Here is a 24,409-nt window from a genome sequence, read left to right as displayed (position 1 = left end):
TCTTCTGTGGTCTTCCACGCGACGACGTCGAGGTATGGCTTAAAGAATACGACATGACCAGTGTTTATAACCAATGGGATGAGCCTCAAAAACTTCGTCACATCGCCTTCTATCTGTCCGATGTCGCGAAAACGTGGTTTTTTAACCACGAGAGCAGCTTCCCGGATTGGCCTACTTTTGCTCAACAAGTCCGTAGGATTTTTGGAAAACCGAACATCCATTTCGAAGCGTCGAAACGAAAGCTTGATGGGCGTGCCCAACTTTCCGGGGAGACGTACACTTCGTACATTGAAGACGTCCTTGCCCTTTGCCACCGCGTGAACTCCGCGATGACAGAAGCTGATCGCGTTCGCCACATCATCAAAGGGATAGGCCATGTCGCGTTTAACGCTCTGGCTGTTAAAAACCCCACCACCGTTGAGGACGTCATCACGAGATGTCAGCATCTTGATGAACTCCAAGCCATTCGATTGCATTCAAACTTCCTAGACGCCAGTGGCAGCCGGCCCTCCTCGGATGCGGATTTGCGCCCGCTGATTCGCACTCTGATTCGCGAGGAACTTCAAGCGCAAGGGTTGTCATGTGCACCCGCCCCTCGGCCTCACTCTCAATCTGCTGGTCTGCGCGACATCATCAAACAGGAGCTCTCATCCATGGCTGGCGCTCCCTCTCGAACACTACGGCGCCACCAACACCACCCATGACGTATGCGCAAGTCGCTGTCATGCCACCTGCCTTGGTTCAGCACGTGCATCCTGTTCCTGCGCAGTCTAACGTAGCAGCATTTGCACCACACTCGCCGGTCCCAGCGCCAGTACCAGCACCTGTGACAGCTCCAGCACACTACGCCTTCTAGCGCTCGCCTCGCCCAATATGTTACTATTGTGGCATTCGGGGCCATATTTCACGATTTCGCCGCAAGCGCCAACAGGACGAACGCCGTGGCTACAATGTTTACGAAAGGGATTCGGAGCCATCCCCTAACCAGTACCAGCGACGTCCTACGACACGTTCCTTCTCTCCGACTTCTCCACTTGCCGCACCTCGCCCCTGCTATCCCGGACGCCGCCGGTCCCCTTCACCTCTACGACGCTCAACATCTCCTCTGAGACCGGCTGTACCTACTTCTGACTACCACTCGGAAAACTAGCTGGTGCAGTTTTTGGAGGGAAAGCTGCATCGCTCGAACAAACACCAAGACTTCCAGAGGGCCCAGCCAACTTGTTATTAGTGTATGCGGAAGGGGTACCAGTTCAGGCATTGGTGGACAAGGGGGCTGCTATTTCTGTTATTCATGCGGATTTGTGTGTCGTCTTATGAATCGTATTACATGCGTGGAGGACTTGTTCGAGTAGTTTCAAGAGAAACGCCTTGTCGCGATCGCTCAATAAGATGCGTGGTGCACCATGTCTTAGAAAGATTGCCTCCAGAAAAAATGTGGCAATGTCCTCTGCTGATCCTGAAGGAAGTGCAGCTGTTTCGGCGTACCTTGTTAAGTGGTCAACTGCTGTGACAATCCAGCGCTTGCCGCTAGCTGATATTGTTAGCGGTCCGTAGAGGTCAATGCCAATGACATCGAAGGGAGCGTCAGGACACGGAAGAGGTTGTAGAAGACCGGCCGGGGAGAAAGTGGGTCGCTTGCGACGTTGGCATAGCAAGCATGACGGAACATATCGCGCTACGCAGTTGGAAAGGCCAGGCCAGGCAAAACGACTGCGGATGCGTTCATAGGTTTTTTGAAAACCGAGATGACTAGCCTTGGGGTCATCGTGAAACGCCTCCAAAATCTGCCCCCTTAGGGAACGAGGAGCAACAGGAACCCAGCGCTGTCCTTCGGGGTGGAAGACAAAGCAGTAAAGGATTGAGTTTTCAGTCTTGAAGTTCCGCAGCTGTCGATGGGCGCGAGCGTTGGGAGGACGAGAGGAGCCTTGAAGGCGCTGCATTATAGAGCGACAGTAAGTGTCGCTGCGTTGGTGGGATGCAAACGTGTCGTTGTTGAAGGTAGAAAGAAAATCGACAGCGGCGAGTGAATGAACTGACGGAGACACTTTATGGGTTCACTCACAGTTGGCAACAGGCCAGGAGTGCCTGATGAGGATTGTAAAGGACAGCGGCTAAGGGCATCGGCATCGTTGTGTTTCTTGCCGGATTTGTAGATAACGTCAAACTCGTATTCTTGGAGACGAAGTATCCAGCGACCGAGACATCCAGACAAATTCTTCAACGTCGACAGCCAGCACAAAGCGTGGTGATCAGTGACGACGGTAAAGTGGCGGCCGTGAAGATATGGTCGAAACTTCTGGATGGCCCAGACAACGGCGAGACACTCCTGCTCGGTGATGGTGTAGTTTTTCTCTGCTGCTGTGAGGGTGCGACTTGCGTATGTGATCACACGTTCGTCATAACGCTCTGTTCATTGCAGAAGTACAGCGCCAAGTCCGTGTCCGCTGGCATCAGTATGGAGGAGAGTGGGTGCGGCGTTATCAAAATGACAAAGCACTAGCTCAGACGTCAGGGCACGTTTCAAGGTGTCAAAAGCCATTTGGCATTCGTCCGACCATACGTATGACGCTCCCGAAGAAAGGAGTTGGTGAAGTGGCGCAGCAATGGTGGCGAAGTCTCGTATAAAGCGCCGAAAGTACGACGCAAGGCCAAGAAAGGTTTGGAGCTCTTTGACGCGTTGAGGCACCAGGAAGTGAAAAACCGCGGTAATCTTGTCGGGATCAGGCCAGATTCCATCTTTGCTGATGAGATGTCCGAGTACTTTAATACTTTTGCTAGCAAAGTGGCACTTCTTGGTGTTAAGCTGAAGGCCAGCAGCTGCGAGACACGTCAGAACTTCATCCAGGCGCTGCAAGTGCTGTTTGAATGTTGAAAAAAATATGACGATGTCGTCAAGGTAACATAAGCATGTTTTCCACTTAAGGCCCCGCAATACAGTGTCTATCAGTCGTTCAAACGTTGCTGGCGCATTGCAGAGGCCGAAAGGCATGACGTTAAATTCGTAAATCCCATCGGGTGTGGCAAAGGCAGTTTTTTCCTTGTCATCCTCATGCATTGGAATTTGCCAATAACCCGAGCGCAGGTCAAGGCTCGAAAAATATTCCGCTCCTTGTAAGGAATCTAAGGCATCATCAATGCGAGGCAAGGGATATACGTCTTTTCTGGTTACTTTGTTTAATGTGCGGTAGTCAACGCAGAATCGCACCGAACCGTCTTTTTTCTTACGAGAACGACAGGTGACGACCAAGGGCTCGAGGAGGGGTGGATAATGTTTTGCTTGAGCATATCAGAAACGTGCTTGTCGATGATCTCGCGTTCGCTGGAAGAAACACGATACGGTCGACGACGGACAATAGAAGTTCCGTCGGTGTGTATGCGATGAGCCACCGCAGAAGTCTGGCTTAGAGCAGTGGAATGTACGTCGAAAGAAAATTTATGCTTAGACAAACACGCCAGTAGTTCGTCTGCTTGCGGGGGAGTGAGATCCGTGGTGATGGTATTGACAAGGGCCGTAGTGGGTGGAGCATTTGTTGGTATTGAACGTGATTCCACCAGACTGGTATCCGAAGCCACTACAGAGATAGGTTGTGTGTCCACGCTGGAAACTACAACAGTGCCCTTGGTCAGCAGAATCGGCTCATTGGTGATATTCAGTACTGCGAGAAATGCGGTGCCGTTGGAGAAGTGGACAAGACTCAATGAAAGTGCAATTCCTCTGGATAGACAACGAGCTGATGGACTGACTAGGACGTCACCGTGGTCAATAAAGTCAGACATAACCGTGATAACGTGCTTGTGGTTAGGTGGCACAAGGAAGTCATTGGCTGTTCGTAGCCGGTCACGTGATAATTTCGGGGAAATATCATCCGTCTCTCGCATATGTATGAGTCGTTGTCAACAAGAGATGGAAGCAGCAGCATCAGAAAGAAAGTCCCATCCTAAAATAAGCATAAAAGCACAAGAATCCAGCACGGCAAACTGAATATGATGCCCGATCCCATCAATGAAAACTCTAACGGTGCACTGTGCTGATGGCCGTATCTGCGAGTCATTTGCGCTACGTAAGAATATATGCTGATTAAGTGCAGGAATCAACAAAAACGCAACAGATTCAGTCATTTGCTTTATTTCGTAATGCGTATTACCTGTACACTCACACTTCATTATAACAAAATTGCATCTCACACCAAAATAACTTTGTTATAAGCAAAACTTTGTTATAAAGTTGTATTTCTGACACTATAAGTATTGCAAGACTATTCTTAATTTACTTTATCATAACCAATAATTCGTTACATCTGGGTTCGTTCTATCGTCGTCTGTGTGTATTAATTTTATTGCAGTGACAGACAACTAGACAATGTAAACATTCAGAGATGGGAATGCTGATTTCATGACAGTAAATGCAATGTTTTTTAAGTGCTAACTTATTTAAAAGCACTAACGAGTGTTCTTACCTGACGCTCTAGTATGCAAACAATGTCAATCTGTCTTAATTACCAAAGGTTGATTTTTTCGGTTACGATGAACAAGGCACACCGACTCTCATTGCAGGAACAGGTGCTTTGAAAATCGTACACTGCTTACCTTATGGTACTGTCCACTTCACCCAGGCCGGCGTGATTCTCATCACACGAATCCTGTTCGTTGGCCTCCTTCGAATACTGCAACATAAGATGTACATATTTAAGTCTGAACACATATTTGAGATTTCACAAGAAAGCAACGTGAAACATTATCAAACATTCAAAAGGAGGAGCACTGGTTCCACTAATCACTGCAATAAATCTGACACACTCTAAAAACATTTTGTGCAATGCAAAATAATGCAAGCTGAAATTATCAGATAGAGCTCCTGATATAAACCAAGAAAGGCAAACTTGGCAGCTTCAGAACATGAAATTTACCCCAGTCAAAACAGAAAAAATAAAACTTCAATTGAATATTTTTTGTTACTCCACATTTTATATGACAGACATTTCGATTTGCAAGACACTCATGTAAAACAGACATATTTCAACTGCCATTATACATAAGCTCTTCACAATAAAACTGCACTTGTTAGCAGCTATGAAATGATTTAAGGGGCTTTCATGAAGAATAACTGAAAACATGTGGTTGATGTGACTCAAAAGAAGCTGAGCACAAATAAACAGTATCAAAAAGCATAAATTAAACAGTGTTGATTCATTTTATGGCATTCATTTTATCATTTTTTAAAGTACACATTTTTTTACAGCTGTAAATAGGAGTCATTCTTTGTAGAATCACTATTCTGTTAAAGAAAAGCACATTTAAACACATAACTTACTTTAGACACACTGTCATTTGGAATGTTTATTTTCTCATGGCCCCTGATGCTCTTAGGAAGGCTGTCCTGGAAGCGAAAGGTTTTGTTATATAAATAATTAAGTGACAAAGTAGTGATGAGTGTACTTGGAAGTACTGACATATTATCATTGTATATAATAATTATGAATGCTTTTGATTTTGCTAGAGCTCGTACTTTTTTTTTCACATATTTGAAAGTACTACATTTTCTTCGCATCAGCTTTATGTTACTTAATGTGCAAAGTAACATGAATGAGCTATCTCTTCTAAATCTGGAATTCCGAAAATAGTGTACACATATAAACTGACACTGGCCGATGTTTCCACATGTGCACTAACTTTAGCAAGATATATACTCATTTACAGCTAATATGTATCAAGCTACTGATTACACAGCCATTTTTTTATACTAGAGTTCTCCGAGCTAGAATTAGGGCGAACAAGTTGTACAAATCACTACGTTAAGACTGCAAATGATACAAGATAAAAAGAGGTGTTTAGAATGTTTTAATCAGGTTTAACAACATAAAAAGAAACAGTAAGTTACACCACACAACAGGCTTTGTAATATAGAAAGACTACACCTTTTAGGTTATTGGTCAACAGTGTCAGTGTTTTCATTCGAAGATGTTATGGCAGTCGATTTGACGATTTTTTATACCTTGTCCATCTAAGCTATACCTGATAATCATTAGATCAGAGTCCATTATATTTAGGTGTCACAATATCATCAGCTTTAACTAATGGTTGCAGCAAATGAGAAGTCTGCATATGCATGCATAAACATAGCATTGCATCAGTACATGCAATATTGTCATAAAAGCATATAAAACTATAAGTTACTTCATCAATTAGAATCATTAAAGTGACACCAGTTAGGAGCAAGAAAACAGAGCAATACCTAATTAAATGTGTGCATTTGGTGACATATGTAGTCATTATAACTTAACTATGACATTGACTTGCTTAAGAGACAAGTCGTCAAACACTCACAGTGCCTGCCTTGATTGCCAAAAGACAAAGAAGAAAAACATTTCATCAAGAACACAAATATCCACAGTTAATAGAAACTTATAAGAACAGCTTGTATAATGCATAAAGTCCCCTACAGCAGCTAGTCTCAATTGTATCTCTAGGGCTCTAGTCTGTTACAACCTAAGGGAAGAATGTAAGCTCGACATGAGAAAATAAGCTCGTAAAGAAAAAAAAAGAGCAGTCAACGTCAAAAGTATGAAGTATATGGAAATGCATGTACATTATTGCAAATTCTTAATTTACAGAGTTTCAGAGCAGCTTAAAGCCAGAAGGACAATTTTCACTCATATCCACATAGTTTAATGGCATCACTTACACTCATGCCGACTGCTAGTCTAAAAGTGCTAAGGAAACTTTTGTGTATTTCGAAGGTGAATGAGCAGGGACATTAATGTTACCCCCAACATCAAAACAACTCAAATATATATATCATACAACATTAAGATTATTTTGGCAAATTAATATGAGATAGGAAGCTCACAGAATAAGCACCAATTTTCGTTTTAAAAAACAGTGTGAAGTTTTCTGCATTAAAACAGATGCTTTTTAAGAGGGCACTATGCATTCTTAATAGACTAACTTGTTGAACAAGCCCCCATCACAATAGTAACAAATGATTACATTAGGTAATATTTTTTTTGATAACTTGTGATTAAATTACAAGGTTCTAATCATCAAGCTGGTAAGTCACTAAATGATCCTTTCCCACAGCAAACAACACACAGCACTAGCTCGGTGTGATATAATGAAGCATGCAATATAGGAGAAGCAAATAATACCTCGCTACAAGTAGTGACCGAGCAGTCTCGAAGGGCGCAGCGGCTATCATCAGGCCAAAACGGGCATGGGCGCTTTAGATTAACCTAAGAATAAACCCAAGAAGACAGTAAGCAGTGTCGTGAATCTGTGTGCTTCAGCATCAACACCACACATTTTTCTTAGAGGTACAGGTGACATGTGTCATGAGGCATAATGCATAAGGTAAAATGTGCATTGCAATGTCCTTATAAGAAATGCAGAGTCCACAAACAATGCCGGTACATTCAATGATTGACAAGCAGTCCAAAAAAACTTTTTTCGTATTGTGGCAGGGAGGTCAACCAGCATTGTAGAATCCTGTTAGTTACCCAAGACTAAGGGGAGGGGGAAAGGGAAGAAAGATGAGAAGGAAAGCATAGAGAAAAGTAGACGTGCAACACGATCTTTCTTCGCACGATCTTTCTTCGCAACTATGAATGCAGCATAAATAAAATAGCATATCTAAACAAGATATTCATAATTACACCTAAGTGCTCTAAACCTTCAGCACATTCTACATGATAGGATGATATCAAAGCTATACTCATGAAAATATTTATAAAGGTATTTTTAATGAATAAGTTGGAATATCAATTTAACATTACACGACAGTCTACATGGGCAATGGAGTATTGAAAGCAAAAAAGACGTAATGTGAATGGGATTATTACAGATGCGAGAACATTAGGGCAACTTTTTTTCAATTTTCACTTGATACGTCCTCAATGACAGGCCTGTACAACCATGGACACCGGACAAATAGGTGTAATGCACACACTTTGGAGCTCAGCTATTCTCACGTCTAAAATAGAAAAAAAAAATCCAACAAAGGCATGTACCTTGAAGAAGCGGAAGTAGTCCTTCTGCAACAAGCTCTTGAGGATGGGGTAGACTTTGAAGTTGTTGAAGTGATCGATGGTGTCGATATTGCAAGCACAGTCATCCACCTTGCCTTGCAACTGCAGATCACAAGAAAAATAATTGCTTTTTACTTGCAGCAAGAGATCTAGTCTCATACACCGTTTGGTGTACAATTGCTGCCAGCGGCACAGATGCATCTGTCTAGCATCTAACTGGATAATTAGTCAGTAAGGCATGCACATATGTATTGAAAATGTTTCCATATTCAAAGTGGCTGTTACACGGGTCTATGATAAAGGTCAACGAGTGTTTGATAAATGTCAGACTGGGTTGAACGCGTGCATGTCCCACATATGCAAAGTGGCCGTCATTCGTATCTGAAATAAAGGTCACCGAGTTTGAAATAAATGTCAGCCCGGGTTGAACGTGCATGCACATGAATTGAGTTGGGCACAACTGATCCAATTAGACTAGCACGTATGCATCGCGCGCAAGTGCGTTACAGCGCATGTCCAGCGAGCAGGAACCATATGTGACGGTCTGCTTACGTGATCGAATATGTCCGGGGACGCCGTTCGATCGCACAGGCGGCGTGCGTGCTGAAGACAACACACTCGGCCGGTCAGCGTCACGAGCAGCAAGACGGCAACGACGAAGGCAGCGGCGTTAGTAGTGCGTCGGCCGCGACACAGGCACTCGCACGAATATTCGAAAAATGACGACGTCGCGCACGATATCATGGCAGACGGGCGCGCGCGAGCAGACGACGTAGCGCTGAGAGGAGCAGGAGATGGCGCATCCACTCGCGACGTACGCCTTTCAGCTTTCGGGGCACTTCTTTTTTTCTTTTCTCTCGTATTCCCCGATAAGGAGGCGGAGAGAAAGAAAGACGAGGTGCGAAGAGCACACGCTCGCGTGACCAGCACGCAGCCGGGTTTCGTCGTCGCAAGGCACAGAAACAACACGGCAGTTTCGATTGCAGCCTATAGCGCGCACGCCGAAAGCGCGTAGTCTGCTACGACGAGCGACCCGCACATGTGCGGGCTCGCCGCCGGGGTCGCTTCGATCGGCGGGAGAAAATGTGCTGCCCATTAATTAAATGACGCGACAGTCAACAGCTGGTATTGTTGCAAAGCCATCGCAGGCTTTTTGCCAACTGTACGCGGAAAAGTCAGACTAATTGAGCACTGGGGTTAATTTATTACTTGTCAACGATCAAGACAAGTCGGTATAATTTCACGCTTGCAAGTACTTCTAGTACACTGTGCGCTCAACCTACAACTGCTAAAGCTGAGCGAAGAAACCTTCATTAAAGGCGCTCTGACAAGATATTTCACGTCGAGAAGTCCTAAATCTAAAATCGGAATTCGCATTCTTTTTTGTTCGCTTTTTTTTTTCTTGAGTGGCAAACGCGTGAGGCGCATTCATTTAAGTTGGAAAAATTACCCTCTTAGCGGAGTGTCACGAAATCGAAGCCCCTATTTGTAAAGAAATGAAAAATCAGGCGAGTAGGCTAATCACAGCAGTGCGGTTATGGCGGCCATTCTAGCCATTCTAGTGCGGTCGTACATCAGCGAATGTTTGTAGGTGCGTCCTAACAGCAACAATAATTCAACGAAGACTTTCCCCAGACAACACTCGACGACCTGAGGTCGTCCTCATATGGTACAAACGTCCTCGGCAGTTTCAGGACGTCCTCATTTGGTCCTCTAGTCGACACTTGCAGGATTATCCCCAAAATGCCCCTTTGAGACCTTTTTAAGGACGAAGAATTGTCCTGATATCGTCTGCTCGAGGACGTTTTGAGGATATGCATGTTTCGTAGGTGCATGCAGCTTTCGCAATTCGTGTTTGGTTAATTTTCTGGCTGTTAACGAATAAGTCCACGGGATTTCGTATGCCTACTTTCGAGTCATAATAGTAAAGTACTTCTCGATCATTAAAATGAGATAGTTACACGAGGAAGCACTTCAAGCCAACACGAGAAAGACGTGTTCTTTTATTTATTATTTATTTATTTACTTTGTAAGTGATCGTAGGCCAAACTTTCTGCCTGCACGTTTTCGTTGGTCGTGATCTACCGCCGACGTGCATACGGAATTATATCGCACTGACTGTGGTCTGACCCGTTTCCCCAATGAACGCACGTGCGGCAGACCAAGTTTGGTGCGAGTATAAACGGTGTCGGCTCCAAAATGAATGCAGGCGTGAAAACTGTGAATAGCGAGCACGTTATTCTCGAGTGTCCAGTGTTGCAATGCCGCACGGTCCCATCGAGCAGACGACAACTGACCATGCTGACGACTGGGCTGGCCTAGGTTATCGTGAATAGAGCAGCATTGGAACTAGAACGCTGTGGGAAAACGAATGGGCGACTGAAGTTGTGGTGGTGCTAACAAAAAAAAAGCAGTACCTTAATGCGGTCACCATGCGCAGTCAAGGTGCTTTTAAATCTGGATGTCTACGACACTGTTTACCCATTTTAAAGTGACGCAACTATCATCATCATCATTATGGGCCTGCAGTAAGTCAAGTCGAGTCATTGGTCGAGTCAACATTCCAATACAACACTTCTCGCCATAGAGGAAGCTTCTCGCAGAAGCCCTCAAAGAATCGTAAGCATGCCAGGTGAGTGTCTTCTGTTAAATTTTCATATTGAAGTTGTAAGCCGCAAAGGTAAATAAATAAAAAAAGAGAGGACAGTTGATTTTCAGCCTCGCGCTGTATATCTTTACTGCTTATTCATGTATGTATGTACAAACCAACTGACTAGCCTAACAACGTGTTCTGGTGGTGGGTGTTCTTTGGTCTAGCCACCATTCTATGGTCTCTTCGTTTTGGCTGCACCGGCTGAACCAGTTCAAAGGGTGCAGCACCTTCGTCCTCGTTTTGCCGGAGCAGCGCGCGCCCTCTGTCGCACCCTCTGCACTGGCTCCCTCGTTTTGTCTAGGTGTAAGCCTAGTTCCTGACGAGTTCTGTACCGGCGTGCACGCACTCCAAAGCAGGTGCAGAGTAGTGCAGCATGGCGGGCGTCCCCCCAAGGCCAGAGCAGACGACGTTGCAAATAGTTGTTCAGGGCGTTCAAAAGGAAGTTAAGGCACTTCACAATCCCGACGGGTCATTTATGACGGACGCCAACGGTTACGTCTATGAGGCATCAGGTAAGTCAGGCTGCATGCATTGCCAAAAAACGTGGTTAGCGGCCAGGAGTCGTAGTCGGTCAGCAAACAGCCTCGTAGCATTGCTTATGCTATGTCGGTATTTTTAATCTTGGTTTTCGCCCTTGCAGACGGCAAGCGCGTTACGTTGCGGTTCATGGCAGGGAATCGTGAAAATGACCCCCCTCCGGCACAACCGCCGACGCCTTCTCCTGCCTGCGACGGCGACGTTGACAGCGATGGGGCTTTAGCCGCATTTCCAGCAGCAGCCGCGTCGGCTGAAGATGTGGAAGAGCTTTGGAGCGCCCGAAAAACAAGGTTCTTCATCGCCAAATACTCGGAAATGAAGGACTTGGTGGGAAAAACCAGGGCACTTCGGTATGTCATCCTATGTCCAAAATTATTTGCAGCTTTTTATTATTCCGTTTCACTCTAGGCAAGCACCAACAAGATAAGGGCGCATGAAGTTCACAATGGCGATGGTTATTGTTGCCTACATTTTACTGCCAGCAATTTACATTTTACTGCCCCCCCCCACTGAAAAAAAATTTTGGCTATGCGCCTGACTGTGACATATACGTTTACATATACACACAAACAGTATGTATAGTCACGCACATATATACACAACGAAGGCATTCGTAATGTTTCATTAAGTCAAGTGATCTTCAAAAACAGCGACGGTGCTTTTGTGTTGGGCATTGCACAACCGCTGTCTTGCCGAAAAGGTGCAGCACCTCCAAGCTCAAGCCATGTTGCAAGTGTAGTGCTGCCTTGAGAATTTGCACTAGAGGGAATTGCATGTTGTTATTCTGAGGCACATCTCTAGCAAGTCTCGCCCTGCAGTCCTTGTGTCTTCACTGTCTGTCCGCATTTCTCTCGCACTGCCACTTTTCAAGATGGTGCAGCTCATTGTTAAAAGAGATATGCTTCTTGACACGTGCTACCCTATCTTTGAACCTAGACTGCGCCGTCGTGTCAGCAAACAAGGTTGCGCAGCTGCATGTTTTACAATGCAAAGACAGGTTAGAATATGGCTGTCTCCTTAGTGAAGCTTTATGATCCAAAAGAGTGATTTACACAATGTTCAACTTCTCCAACATAATGCTTCCCGCACAAAAAGAACGTTCGCAGTTATCAGAAGTGTGTGAATAGTGAATTTCGGAACCTAATCAAGTAAGAGTCAAATAGTAATGGCACCAAATAGAATACAAATAGTAATTGAATACTGTTTGAATAGTAAGTAGACCATTTTCAAAACAGCCTTAGAACAGAACATTTTATTTGAAACAAATAGTCACAAACTTTCGACAAAGGCCATTACAGTCAGTTTGAATCTACTCAAAATACCACAATTACGAAAACTAAGGTAATCTCGTATGCAGCAGGAACTAGAATATTCGTAACATTTTGTAATTGTAGGTTCAACTACGGCATTGACTAGCGTTATCAACGTGAGACTTTGTCACCTCACTTTAAATAAAATTGGGACACAAAAACAAAACAATTTACAACCAAGCATTGCAGATACAACTAAATATGTAACGGAGCAGATCAACCCGTCATCACAACATGGCCTGCGCACTAAAAGCGGATAACAATGGGCGTTGAAATTTACATCTGCAAGAACAATTTACGCAAACGCAAAACTTGTATCTGTTGCTAGTCGTGAAGCTGCAAGCACTCGTAGTTCCCACCTTTGGTTATTACAAGACGAAGACAGGAGCTGATAAATGCGATACAGCTAAAGTGCAGTAAAAATTGAGCAAGAATGGAGCTTTCAGAAGCGCATTCATTCGACAATCAATATAGTGTAGGTAGTCTTGCAAAAGCTTGGGCTGCGTACAGGTCACATTAGGGATTGAAAGAATGACTTGTAGCTGTTTCGTTGTTTTGGGGTTCTCCCGCCAGTGCCGATTATTAAAAGAATATTTGTTACTTAGAATATGTGCAATTCGATTCGACTTAGGAACCGAATACAGTGCTGTTTGATTCATTATCCAAAATTTTCGAATAATCGAACATCCCTAGCAATTATCCCTGAAAGCTACACATATGAAGTACTAAGGAAAGGTTCATGTGCTACTGCAAGACTTGGGTCACGTTACGTCGCTTCCTTCTTTCCTACTAACTGTGCTTTGCTTTTTTGTTTAGCACAAGAAGGCTTCTGTGGAAGAAGTTGGCTGAGGCCATCAATACGGAGTTCTTGTGCAACGTGACTGCCACACAAGTGGAAAACAAATGGAAGTCGCTGGACAGAGCATATAAAAAGTCAAAAAAAGACAACAATTCTTCAGGTCACCACCGTGTGAACTGTGAATATGAAGAGTAAGTTACGATTGTGTCTTCATATCTTCAGTGATTCTCATAGTGTCTATTACAGAGAGCTGGCAGAAGTCTTGGAAAAAGAACATAGTGTAAATCCAAGGCTGCTCTTGGAGCCTGGAAAAACAATCCTGCCTAGTGCAAGTCCAGAGTAAGTAAAAATTACTTAATTTGTGCTGTAGCCTGGAAATGACATGGCACCTGTACAATTACTTTCAACAGCACCAGCATCACTGAAGCACCTCAAGATGCAGCAGTCCCAGTCGAGTGCAACACAGCATCCAAAGTTCGGAGCAGCACAACGCCAAAAAGGAAGCGCCAGAGTAGGTCCCAAGTCACGCCGCTCTTGGAGGCATTAGAAAAAATGCAAGCTTCGAGAGCTAAGCAAGAGGAGGCAGCAGTGAAACAACTGGAGGAAAGAAAAAAATGGGAAGAGGCAAAGGCAAAGCGGCATGATGAGCGCATGCAGCGATTCGATCGGTTGATCGACGTACTCTCAAATAAGGACGGGTTATAATATGGGCAATAAACTTTTATAACACTAGCAGTGTCTACTCCATCTAATTTGTTAAAAAAAAACATTGCTTCTAGACGCGGCACCCCACTTCGCAAAACATTTGCACACTGAATAAATCGCGAAGCAAAGATGAACTTCTAGCACTGTTCCTTTGCAATGAACTCTCGCAGAGACTGACTGTAGCCTGGCAGACTGCAATCAAAATCTCCTTCACTTTCATCATTGCCCACATCTTCTTCTTGGGGAAGCGTTGCAAGTTCCTCAAGGAAGTCCCTTTCATCGTTGCACATGTTGTGTAGCACACACGCAGCCATAACTATATAGCAGCACTGTTGCACACTTTTTGCATCAACAAGGTAGAGCCTCCTAAAACGCTGTTTAAGCAGGCCGAAGGTGTTCTCAATAAGCACTCGTTGTTGACTGTGTCGTTTATTGAAGCTCTTTTTCCACGTAGGAAAAGAACTTCCATTGTCCTTGAATGGGGTCATGAGCCATGGCATCAGTGGATATGCACTGTCACCCAGTATATAATTGTCTTCACATTCCTGAATTGCGCGTGCAAAGAAGGGGCTCTCCCTCAGGACACGGGCGTCGTGAACCGAACCTGGAAACCCAATAAACACGTTCAGCAACTTGTTCCTGTCGTCGCAGATTCCTTGCAGGATTATCGAAGGCCACTTTTTCCGGTTGAAGTAAGACTGCGTAGATTCGCTTGGAGTGAGTATCCCGATGTGTGATCCATCGATACAGCCGATGGTGTTTCTTGGGCCCTTGCCTTTACTTTTGGCGAGGAAGCCGTTCTTTATGCGGGTCACTTCCGCGCTACTAGGCCAGCAAATTATCTCATCGCTAATAGCGTGTAAGAAGTGAACGACCCGTGTCACACAAACATGAACAGACGACTCGGTAACATCGAATTTGTCGCCTATGGCGTACATAGATATTTGTGAGCCTAGGTACACAAGCGCTATGAGGCATGTTTTTTCGGCACTGATTTGTTGGCGGCCTTGCACTGCCCTTGGGTAGAAGGCTGAAGTCTTGAACTTGGCCCTGAAACTATCAAAAGTCTCCCTGGACAGCCTGAAGAGGCGCTTGAATTCATACTCATGGTACCTGCCGATAATGCTTTCGTACCCGGGTACACGGTTGGCATCGTCGCGCACCAACGCGCACGCGACCAAGATGCACGCATCGTCGTACTCATCGTCGCAGTCACTGCAAACGGCACCGCTGACGGAATCGTCGTCGCTGCTCGAGTCCAGCAATTCCATCGCAGTCACAAGAAGTGCCATCACGGCCGTGTATTGATCGGACAAGGCGGCGGAGGCGGCTATTTTAGGCTTACACTACAAGGTGTTCTCCGGCCTGCACTCACGTCAACTCACGCCTTCGTTTTGGCTGTAGCCGTCGCGCGCTAGTGTCGGCTAGTGCCGAGGCGTGGTTGAGGCTGCACCTGCACTTGCTCGACCGGCGCTGCACGCTCACTGCACCGCTTGGCACCGCTTTTTCTGCACCTGCACTTTTCTGAACTAGTGCAAGCCAAATCGAAGATTCCTCTACTGTGCTCTGTGCTGTTCAAGATGGCTGAGAGCGCGGATCGCAAATTTCGGCGTGAAATTAATCGGCGCGTCAATGCTAGTTTTCAGCTTATTGACAGTGAGGCCGATGTCATAAATGACACGCGGTACGTTGACCGAGATTCCCGCAACGCCGAAAGAGAGAGCGACTTGCCCTCCGAGGCTTGTGCGGTCGACCTCGAAGACGGCCATCGTCGCCTTTGTGTTCATGACAGAGAACGGCCTTCGGCACACTCCTCGATCGTTCCAGAAACGGATGTGCCCCAAGGACACGTTTTGATTTCTGGCGACGCGTGCTACCCCAGCGGCTGCAGTGTTTCTGTGCCTCACGATCACACAGACTTCGAACGGCGTGCCTTCCATGACAGCAGCGCTGCGGCTTCGACTTCGGCGACCTCGCAGGTGAGGCAGAGGGATTCTTTCGAATTGGCACCGACTGGGAGTAACGAAGAGCAAGTTTGTGAACGCGGCAGTGTGGACAGCTTGCTGGCCTTTCGTGAGAGACTGCAAGCGTGGGCCTTACAATCTCGCGCATCGCACACTTCAGTTACATCGCTCTTGAGAGTACTACAGTCCCACGAATGCTTCAGCGCGCTCCCTTCAACTGCAAGGGCATTGTTACAGACGCCCAAGAAGTGCCTGGAAGTGTTGCAGCTGGCCGGCGGGAAATACCATCATTTCGGCCTCAGTGCAGGCCTACAGCGAGTGCTGCAAGATTGTGCAGAACTACCAAGAATTTTGAAGCTTAGCTTCAACATTGACGGTCTGCCGGTTTCAAAAAGTTCACGGGGCCAATTTTGGTGCATACTGGGACGCATAAGTAATTTGGAGGACAAAGCACCATTTATAGTGGGTGTTTTTTTCGGAAGCAGCAAGCCCAACAACGCGAATGATTTTTTGCGACCATTTGTTTGTGACATAAATGCTGCTATCACAACAGGGATTACCATTGGAGAAACTGCAATTCCTGTTAGCTTGTATGCCCTCATATGTGATGCACCAGCAAAGGCATTTGTATTATATGTCAGAAGCCACACAGGCTATTACAGCTGCACCAAATGTGACGTAAAAGGTGTCTACTGTGAGGGCAGGGTGTGCTTCCCAAACGTCAATGCTCGCAAGCGAACAGATGACAGCTTTCGCTTAAAAGTCCAGGAGGAGCATCACACAGGCGAAAGTATTCTTGAGGAACTTCCTTTTGACCTAGTGAAAGATATACCATTAGATTACATGCACCTTGTGTGCTTGGGTGTCATGAACAAGCTCTTGACACTGTGGGTACGTGGCCCAAAAGTGACCAGACTTGGAAGCAAAGTGCGTCTTGAGATGTCGGAAAAAAATTCTCAAATTGCACGGTGTGTTCCATGTGATTTTAGCCGAAAGCCGAGGAGCATTGCTGAACTTGATCGGTGGAAAGCGACTGAGTTTCGCTTTTTTCTTTTATATGGAGGACCCGTTGTTTTGTCATCACTGATTCCTGCACACATGTACAAGAACTTCTTAGCTTTACATGTGGGGATCTCTGTTCTTTCCACACCAGCTGCACCTGCAAGTGAGATAGAGTATGCCGGAAACATGCTCAAGTTTTTTATCCGGACATTCATAAGCATTTATGGCAAAGAGCATGTTTCACACAATGTGCATGGCCTGTGTCATTTGGCAGATGATGTTACACACCTTGGCCCCTTGGACTCATGGAGTGCCTTCCCATTTGAAAACCATATGTCCTCGTTAAAGAGAATGCTGAGAAAGCCAGACCTTCCCTTGGAGCAACTTTGCAACAGGCTTGCTGAGCAGGCACACCGTCCTCTGAGGCATAAGAAAACTGAAAGCCATGTCGTATTTGCTGCAGAGCATGCTGACGGGCCACTTGTTGCTCCATGCCGAGGCCCCGAGTTTAAAAAAGTAACATTGCCTGGCAATGTCATTCTTAGAGCTGAAAAGAGAAATGGGTGCTGTAGGCTAAGTGATGGGTCAATCGTCGTTATTGACAATTTTGCTCATCTCCCGTGCGGTGAGCCATGCATAATTGGAAGGAAGTTCCTCAAGTGTGAAGATTTTTATTCTCTGCCATGCCCTTCCTCCATACTGGGAATTTACTCAGTGTCTCAGCCTTCTAGTCTGCGGTATTGGCCTCTGAAGAACATCTCACAGAAATGCCTGAAAGTGTATTTGAAAAGGAAAAGCATTGTTTTCCCTCTTTTGCATGCTACAGTGCACATGTAATAAACTTTCACAACTGTGTCAGAATGTATACAGAATTTGAATTTGGCTTCTCTTTCTTTTGCAAGGTCAATACGTTGTCGTTCTCTTCCCAGAAGAGGATGATACATCTGGGATCATCCTCAAAAGTTGGCTGAAAGGCGACGGCTGCCTGTGGCCTCGACAAACTAAATATGTACATAGTTTGTTGAAGGCGAAAGCGACTCCAGGGGCTGACTGGATAGAAGTGCCTTGCACTGTTGTCCGAGAATTTGGTAAATTATTCCTTATTTATGCTGTTTTACTGCACGTTTTTCAGCGATTTGGTCAGCAATGAAGTAAAAGGTATGTAATAAACTGCAATTTCAGCATTGTAACTCTAATTGCCACTTTAGATCAAAGTAACTTCTTAAAAGTTTAGATGGGTTCGAGAATATCAGGAAAAGATATCAGAAGATGGCTTCGAAGAATATCAGAAGATAGCTTCGAGAATATCAGGAAAAAAAGAACAATTATGCGAAATCAAGTATCTCATATTTTGTGAATACTTGCATGTCAGCTGTCATTGCAGCAAAATTTAAATGATCCATTTTAATATCATGGGTGACTCTTAGTACCTGCTTGGTAATGACTTATGCAAAGGAATTGGAGTTCTACTTGTTATGTGTGACAGATCTGAGAAATGATCATGCTTATCATTTAATTAGTAGTTGTTGCCCTTCTTTCTGCAGATACATATGCCGAAGCACGGGCAAATCTGCCAAGGGTAGAAAATGGATCCAACTTGGACGGCGAGGCAGAACTTGGGAAAGGCAGAAGAAAAAAAAATAAGAGATCCTATGAGTCTGAAGATGATGAAGGGGCACCATCACCTCCAGCTTCAATGATAAGACGTATAACACCATTTTTGAACTTTACGTAAAGTGAACTGCTTGTACTTATGTTTTTTAATAGTATTGAATCTTTTTACATCCTGCAATGCCTATTTTACAATGATAGCCCCACGGAATTGCTCACACTGTTTTCTGTTATCTACCGCCAAAAGTAACACTGGGTTATCTGGCTTTAGGGCTGTGAAATGCTGATTCTGGCTTGCTTTCTTAGGGAGAAAACACAAGCGACCAAGAAATTTAGAGAATCGGCCACTGCCCACCCAGCCACGGTCATTGGAACATGAAGGTGATATGCTTCTGGGATAAAATCCTGTTTTTTTTTCTTGCTATTTTATTTATCTCTCCTCTTTACAACCCCTTTTTCTACACCCCTATGCAGGGTGGCAAACTGGTTAATAACTCCATGTTAACCTCTATTTACTTTTCATTTTCCTTTCCAAAATGTCATGTCAAATAGCATATGACATGCTTCTGACCTGCGATAACTGAGAATGTCAGCACGCATTTAAGTACTCGCTTCCAACCAAGAGTTTTTGCCAAAGGGGATATTGTACGTAAACCATGCACATCAGTTTTAGAGCAGCTCTTGAACACCCGTTCTTGCATTGAGTGGGGTCGCCATGGCCATCAGTGGCCTGATGGACATGAAAAAGTAACTGATAGACACAAAAAATTAAAACTGAGAAGAGAAATACCCAGGGTCGTATCGAATTTGGACACTTGCCCTTTGCTTGGTGTTGAGTATTCCACGACAGAGTGATGCTAGCGCTTGAAATTCATTTTTTATATCATTCTCACTGCACAGATTTGTAACTTTGATTATGTTGTAGACGGAGCTGATTTCATGCAAGGTTTGCAGGTTTTCAGGAGCCATGAAGAAACAATGGAAAATTTGTCTAATCTTCACATGACTATTCTACTGTCCCATTACCCGCTGATTTTTTCTTGCCTCTGTTTTCTAACAGGGTATGCAGACAAGGCAGGGCGGCAACCACTGCAGCAGCATCGCACCACAGGCCAGGAAGGGGCTTTATGTAAGACTATGTTTGATGAACAGCTCAAAGTGCATGTGTAGAATTACATTTCAAAGCTTCACTTATGTTTCTGCAGTGACTAGATCCAATATCAGTGAAGTGCCTGCGTTCGACTCCAGTTCACCAGCAGGCATTAGGCCATCACAAAGAGCCCCTTCACCGAGAATGGCATCACCTGAGGGTCAAAATGTTTACAGAGGTTCATACAGCAACAACTGCAGACCTCTGGGTAAGTGATACAAAAGCTGCCTTCCATGGGTGTCACTTTACGTGTGAAGTCTACCTTCATATTTATTGTGTGTTATGTATGCAAGTTGTTATTTTACTTTAGGCACCAAGTTTTCCATATGCTAAGCAATATGTTTAGTCTAAAGCTATGGTAGAGCTAAATGGCATGGATGCTTCTTTTCAGTTTTGGAGCAACTTACTAACTGTAGTTGGTGTGTCAAGTGTAAATGTAGTTCCAGCCTTCTAAACTCTGGAACAACTAAAGCTTTGCATCACTTTGCAACTAAAGCTTTGCAGCAAGTGTTGATGGAAAGATGGTGGGAGCTTCGCGTAACTGGCCAAAATAACTGTCCCATCACTCTGATTCTTGTCCCTTTTCTTTTTTATGCAGACAATCTTGAAGGGCCACCATTTCAGCAGCATTACAGCAGTCAGCAAGGGGCTTCATGTAAGACGGTATTTTTGATAAAATGCTCAGGGGCTGTTTTTAGAATTGTGCAGCTTAAAAGGCTCATCTATGCTTCTGCAGGGACTGCACCCAATAATTGCCACGAGCCTGGCTTAGGCTTTCCCTCAACATCATCTATGCCTGCTCAGAGAGCAGGATATAATGAGGGGCAAAATGTCATCAGGAATTCTCCTACCAGTAGACACACACCTTCCAATTCCCCTAGCACTAGAAGCATACCTTTTGGTAAGTAACATTAGAGCTTCCTTAGATCGGCACCTATTGTGATGCAGACTACCTTTATATTCATTGTTTGGGGAATACAAAGTGTTTTTGCCTGTACGTTATAAAGGTTTGCAAGTGCTAAGCAACACGTTTCGTCTGATAGCTGCACCAGTGGTAAACAACATAGGGTGCTTATTTGCAATTTCGGAACAATGTACCAAATGTAGTTGCTTTATCAAGTGTAAATGCCTGTTGTCTCAGAAAAATTGAAGCTAAGGTGCCAGTAATTAAAGCTTTAATACATAAACAACTGTTATCACCTTTTTGGTGTACAGAACATGCCTCTTGATCGCAGTGGAAATGAGAAAACTGCGTGTCACTTCGATGGCAATGAGCACGCTTTTACCCCATAATCAAAAAAAAAATATTTTTTTTTCAGTAGACAGAAATGACAGTGGCATCACTTTGTAGCAAAAACAATGGCAACTGTCACTTGTAGGAACTGTCACTTACAGAGCATGCAGACAACCTTGAAAGGCAAGTGTTGCAGCAACATAACAGTAGTCAGCAAGGCCCTTCATGTAAGAATACTTTCGATGAAATGTTCAGAGCTAGTTTTTAGAAGTGCATCTTAAAACCTTCATCTATGCTTCTGTAGGGACTGCACACAATAATACCCATGGGTCTTCATTAGGCTTCCCCTCTAGCAATAGAAGCTCACCTCCTGGTAAGTAACATTAAAGCTTTCTTACCCGGGTGCCACTTCAGAGGTGAAGACAATCTTTGTATTTATTGTCTAGGGAATACAGTTTTTTTTCTCTTTAGATTAAAATCTTTGCAAGTGCTAAGCAAAACGTTTTGTCTTATAGCTGTGCCAGTCGTAAGCAGCATAATTGCTTATTTGCAATTTCGGAACAATGTACTAACTGTAGTTGCTTTATCAAGTGTAAATACCTGATGTCTCAGAAAAATTGAAGCGAAGGTGCCACAATTAATACTTTTAATTCATAAACAACTGTTGTCGCCTATTTAGTGTAGAGAACATGCCTCTTGATCACAGTGGAAATGAGGACTGTGTGTCACTTTGATGGCGATGAGCACGCTTTTACCCCATAAATGAAGAGTTATATTTTAAACATTTTTTTTTTGCTTTCGTTGGGAAAGTGATAGTGGCATCACTTTGCTGCAAAAACTATGGCAACTGTTATATGTATGGTCTGGTCACACATTGTTTCAGTGCTTAAAACATTAAAGTATCTGTTTCTGCTTATTCTATTTTTCACAAATTCACTTAATAACCTAACTTTCAACAATTTTTCTGAACTTATTCCAAGTTTTTGTTGAAAACTAGGTTGTAAATATATGGGTACACTGAATCACAGCACGCAATGAAGGTGCTTCATCTCAGTGTCAACTCTGCATGCGTATTCAGGTCCTAAAAAGGCATCACTGAGCATGCTAACAAAATAACTGAAGCCATGTAGGCACAAATTTCTAAAACCGACAATAATGTGCAGAGAAGCCATAAACAACTGTGTGCTTGTTTTGCTGTGTTTAGTAGCACTTCTCATTTTCAATGTTATCTCAGCTTTTGCCATTTTATATGTTGCAATTCAGCGCTATTACTTCATGAACACGTCTTTACAGAATACGTGCGTCAACTCATGCGAATTTCGCAAACTATCCTGATGAGGCTAGAGCAGCTGGGACGACAGGTTGATGCCATGCAGCAGCACCTTTTCAACACAACAGTGAGGCTTCAAGATGAGACAAATGATGATGTGGTTTTGACACCGGTCAAGGATATTGACCAATTTCTAAGTCTTGAGGGGAGACTTGCTGCTGATGGCAACATTAAGCTAAAGCTTGTACGTCATTCATTATATTTTTCTATAATTTTTTTTTCTAGTCACTGCATTAAGCTACTCTTCTAAAAAAAATAATGACCTCAAAACTGTACAGATACAGCAGCTTGCTGGCCTTGGTGGCTCAACTTTTGGGGCAGCAGCCAGGAGGATGCTGGAGCTTCTGCTAAGCCTTGAGGTTGCTGTGCAGTTCAGCTGGGCAGGCCAAAAAGGCAAAAGGAAGTTTGTGGATCTAGGTGTCACAGATGTCATTTGCAGTGAGTAATTTGTTTCACAACACCATGTGCTGCAAGAGCCGTGTTTGAGTACAGACATTTCTAAGTCTGTTATCCACATTATCTTTCATTTGAAGTCAATAGCAAAAGAACAATCTTTTCATGAAAGCATTAAATTTTTTAGGATGCTTGCTAATTAAAATTATGTGCTTAAACGTGGAAAATTTTTAGCATGAAATATCTGTTGTCAGTAAGAAACCCTGCAGCTTCTTCAAGCACACTAGTATACTTGCATGGCACACATACGCAAGCATTCACTACTTGCAGAAGTTATTATCAGGTAGCACTACTAGGCATTCTTAACTGTAGTGGAAATCTTATGTACAGATGAAAACTAACAGATGGAAGCTCATAGTGATCACTGAGGATCTCTAAACAGGAATAAGTACCTAAGACAAGCTGGTCAACATTTTCATACATGGACGTATTTTCGTCAAAGGCGCCTCATCATTCTTTGCATGCTAGGTTTCAAAAAAGTTACAATGATGTCTTCTTCGTGGTGTTCTTCTTGTAATGCAACACATAGTGTCAATGTCAGTACTCTTGAAATTAACATGGGGAAGGATGGCAAGGACCTTTAATGATGATGTGCCCACCTATCAAAATGTCGATCATGCTGACTAGAGGTACTTCTTCAAACAACCTATGTAGCATTATATTAATGTATTATGTTTGTGTAATTCCTGTTTTATGAACTTTGTACTTTTTCAGAGGCCGTGAGGCGAAATTTTCCGGAAACAAAAAAAAATGACATCGAGTGTGTGATTAAAGTGTGGCTTCGGCATGCTGGGGAAAAGCTCCAGAAGCAGCGCTTAAGAACTTCTCGCACTCACCATGAGGGTGAGTTTTATTATCTGTGCTGTTGAAGCTATCATAACATATGATACTTTTGCTGTTATAGTTTAAATAATTTTCTTGCCTTACTCGAATTTTGATGTGTATGCAAGCATGAACTATATAAATCATTTTCACCATTATATAATGGCTAGTTCGTACCTGCACATTATGGTAATATAATTTTCATTTTATGCTTTCAAATCTGGCATGCTGTTATTGTCTTAATATTCTTATTGATACTCTAAATTCACTTGTGCTTCAAGATATGCTGCTTTCTATTACTACAGAATGTCTTCAAAGTGTCGCGTTGTCAAGCCCATCGGATGAAGACCTCTGAAGGCACAGGGCAAGAAGTCTCATCTAGTGAAAACTGCCAAGTTTCATTCCTGAAAATAAACATGTTTTCTGTGCATTGCTGTTTTTATTGCTATACTTGAAGAAATTGTTACTGAAACCTCACAGGCAGTGCTTTAAAGAGTGTGCATGTTCAGGCACTTTTGATTGATCAGTTGTCATTTCAGCGCTCCAAAAGAAGAATTAGAGCAACTTTTCGTAAGGTCTGATGAGTGCCTAGGTCTTGTATGCTTCGTCCTCAAAAAGTACTAGACTCATCATAATGTGCTCTTTTCTGGATGCCCTGAGGACGATCTGAGGCCGGACAAACGGACTGGTTTAGGACCACTTGAGGTTCATTTGAGGGCTTCCTCAGGTCATACTTTCGTACGGTGTAGGTCATCCTCAGGACAACCTCAGGTTGTCGGAGCGTTGTCTGGGTCATTGTGATATTAGGACTAATT

The 24,409-nt window shown here is 43.9% G+C and overlaps 3 protein-coding genes across 7 annotated transcripts in view; 2 read left to right on the top strand and 1 right to left on the bottom strand.

Annotated features, from left to right (window-relative positions):
* The window catches only part of Ero1L (endoplasmic reticulum oxidoreductin-1-like protein), a 41,854-nt gene that overhangs the window by 14,855 nt on the left and 2,590 nt on the right, over positions 1 to 24,409 (bottom strand). The window contains exons 1-5 of one of the 2 annotated variants that reach the window (XM_037418248.2): positions 8,577 to 8,852; positions 8,007 to 8,126; positions 7,149 to 7,232; positions 5,315 to 5,380; positions 4,591 to 4,667 (exon numbers count right to left, since the gene is read on the bottom strand). In XM_037418248.2, the coding sequence (XP_037274145.2) occupies positions 4,591 to 4,667; positions 5,315 to 5,380; positions 7,149 to 7,232; positions 8,007 to 8,126; positions 8,577 to 8,768 (539 nt within the window). In that variant the 5' untranslated portion in view covers positions 8,769 to 8,852. Of the gene's footprint in view, positions 1 to 4,590; positions 4,668 to 5,314; positions 5,381 to 7,148; positions 7,233 to 8,006; positions 8,127 to 8,576; positions 8,853 to 24,409 lie in introns of those variants that run through there. The other variant, XM_037418249.2, reaches the window with a different exon arrangement.
* On the top strand, positions 10,510 to 24,024 carry LOC119166867 (uncharacterized). Of its 4 annotated transcripts, XM_037418244.2 has the most exons (14): positions 10,510 to 10,656; positions 17,897 to 18,082; positions 18,539 to 18,700; positions 18,912 to 18,986; positions 19,666 to 19,734; positions 19,811 to 19,963; positions 20,354 to 20,410; positions 20,492 to 20,656; positions 21,151 to 21,216; positions 21,294 to 21,362; positions 22,283 to 22,503; positions 22,598 to 22,757; positions 23,487 to 23,615; positions 23,900 to 24,024. In XM_037418244.2, the coding sequence occupies exons 1-14, from the start codon at positions 10,650 to 10,652 to the stop codon at positions 23,947 to 23,949; spliced, it is 1,569 nt and encodes a 522-aa protein (XP_037274141.1). In that variant the 5' UTR covers positions 10,510 to 10,649; the 3' UTR covers positions 23,950 to 24,024. The 4 variants fall into 4 exon arrangements, with proteins under 4 accessions (XP_037274141.1, XP_037274142.1, XP_037274143.1 ...); XM_037418245.2 differs by lacking the exon at positions 21,151 to 21,216; XM_037418246.2 differs by lacking the exons at positions 21,151 to 21,216; positions 21,294 to 21,362.
* On the top strand, positions 10,868 to 14,055 carry LOC142765789 (uncharacterized). Its single transcript, XM_075867479.1, has 5 exons — positions 10,868 to 11,189; positions 11,318 to 11,564; positions 13,341 to 13,514; positions 13,570 to 13,662; positions 13,734 to 14,055. The coding sequence occupies exons 1-5, from the start codon at positions 11,051 to 11,053 to the stop codon at positions 14,026 to 14,028; spliced, it is 948 nt and encodes a 315-aa protein (XP_075723594.1). The 5' UTR covers positions 10,868 to 11,050; the 3' UTR covers positions 14,029 to 14,055.

Source organism: Rhipicephalus microplus, chromosome 6 (assembly GCF_043290135.1).
Source record: "Rhipicephalus microplus isolate Deutch F79 chromosome 6, USDA_Rmic, whole genome shotgun sequence".
NCBI classification, from domain to species: domain Eukaryota; kingdom Metazoa; phylum Arthropoda; class Arachnida; order Ixodida; family Ixodidae; genus Rhipicephalus; species Rhipicephalus microplus.
This window is presented reverse-complemented; position numbering and strand designations above follow the sequence as displayed.

Coding starts and splice junctions, on each gene's coding strand:
- LOC119166867 (XM_037418244.2), top strand. Junction 18,987..19,665: donor ACGGTCATTGGAACATGAAG/GTGATATGCTTC, acceptor GTTTTCTAACAG/GGTATGCAGACAAGGCAGGG. Junction 21,363..22,282: donor CAATAGAAGCTCACCTCCTG/GTAAGTAACATT, acceptor ACGTCTTTACAG/AATACGTGCGTCAACTCATG.
- LOC142765789 (XM_075867479.1), top strand. CDS start 11,051: ATGGCGGGCGTCCCCCCAAGGCCAGAGCAGACGACGTTGCAAATAGTT. Junction 11,565..13,340: donor GGAAAAACCAGGGCACTTCG/GTATGTCATCCT, acceptor TTTTTTGTTTAG/CACAAGAAGGCTTCTGTGGA. Junction 13,515..13,569: donor GTGAACTGTGAATATGAAGA/GTAAGTTACGAT, acceptor TGTCTATTACAG/AGAGCTGGCAGAAGTCTTGG.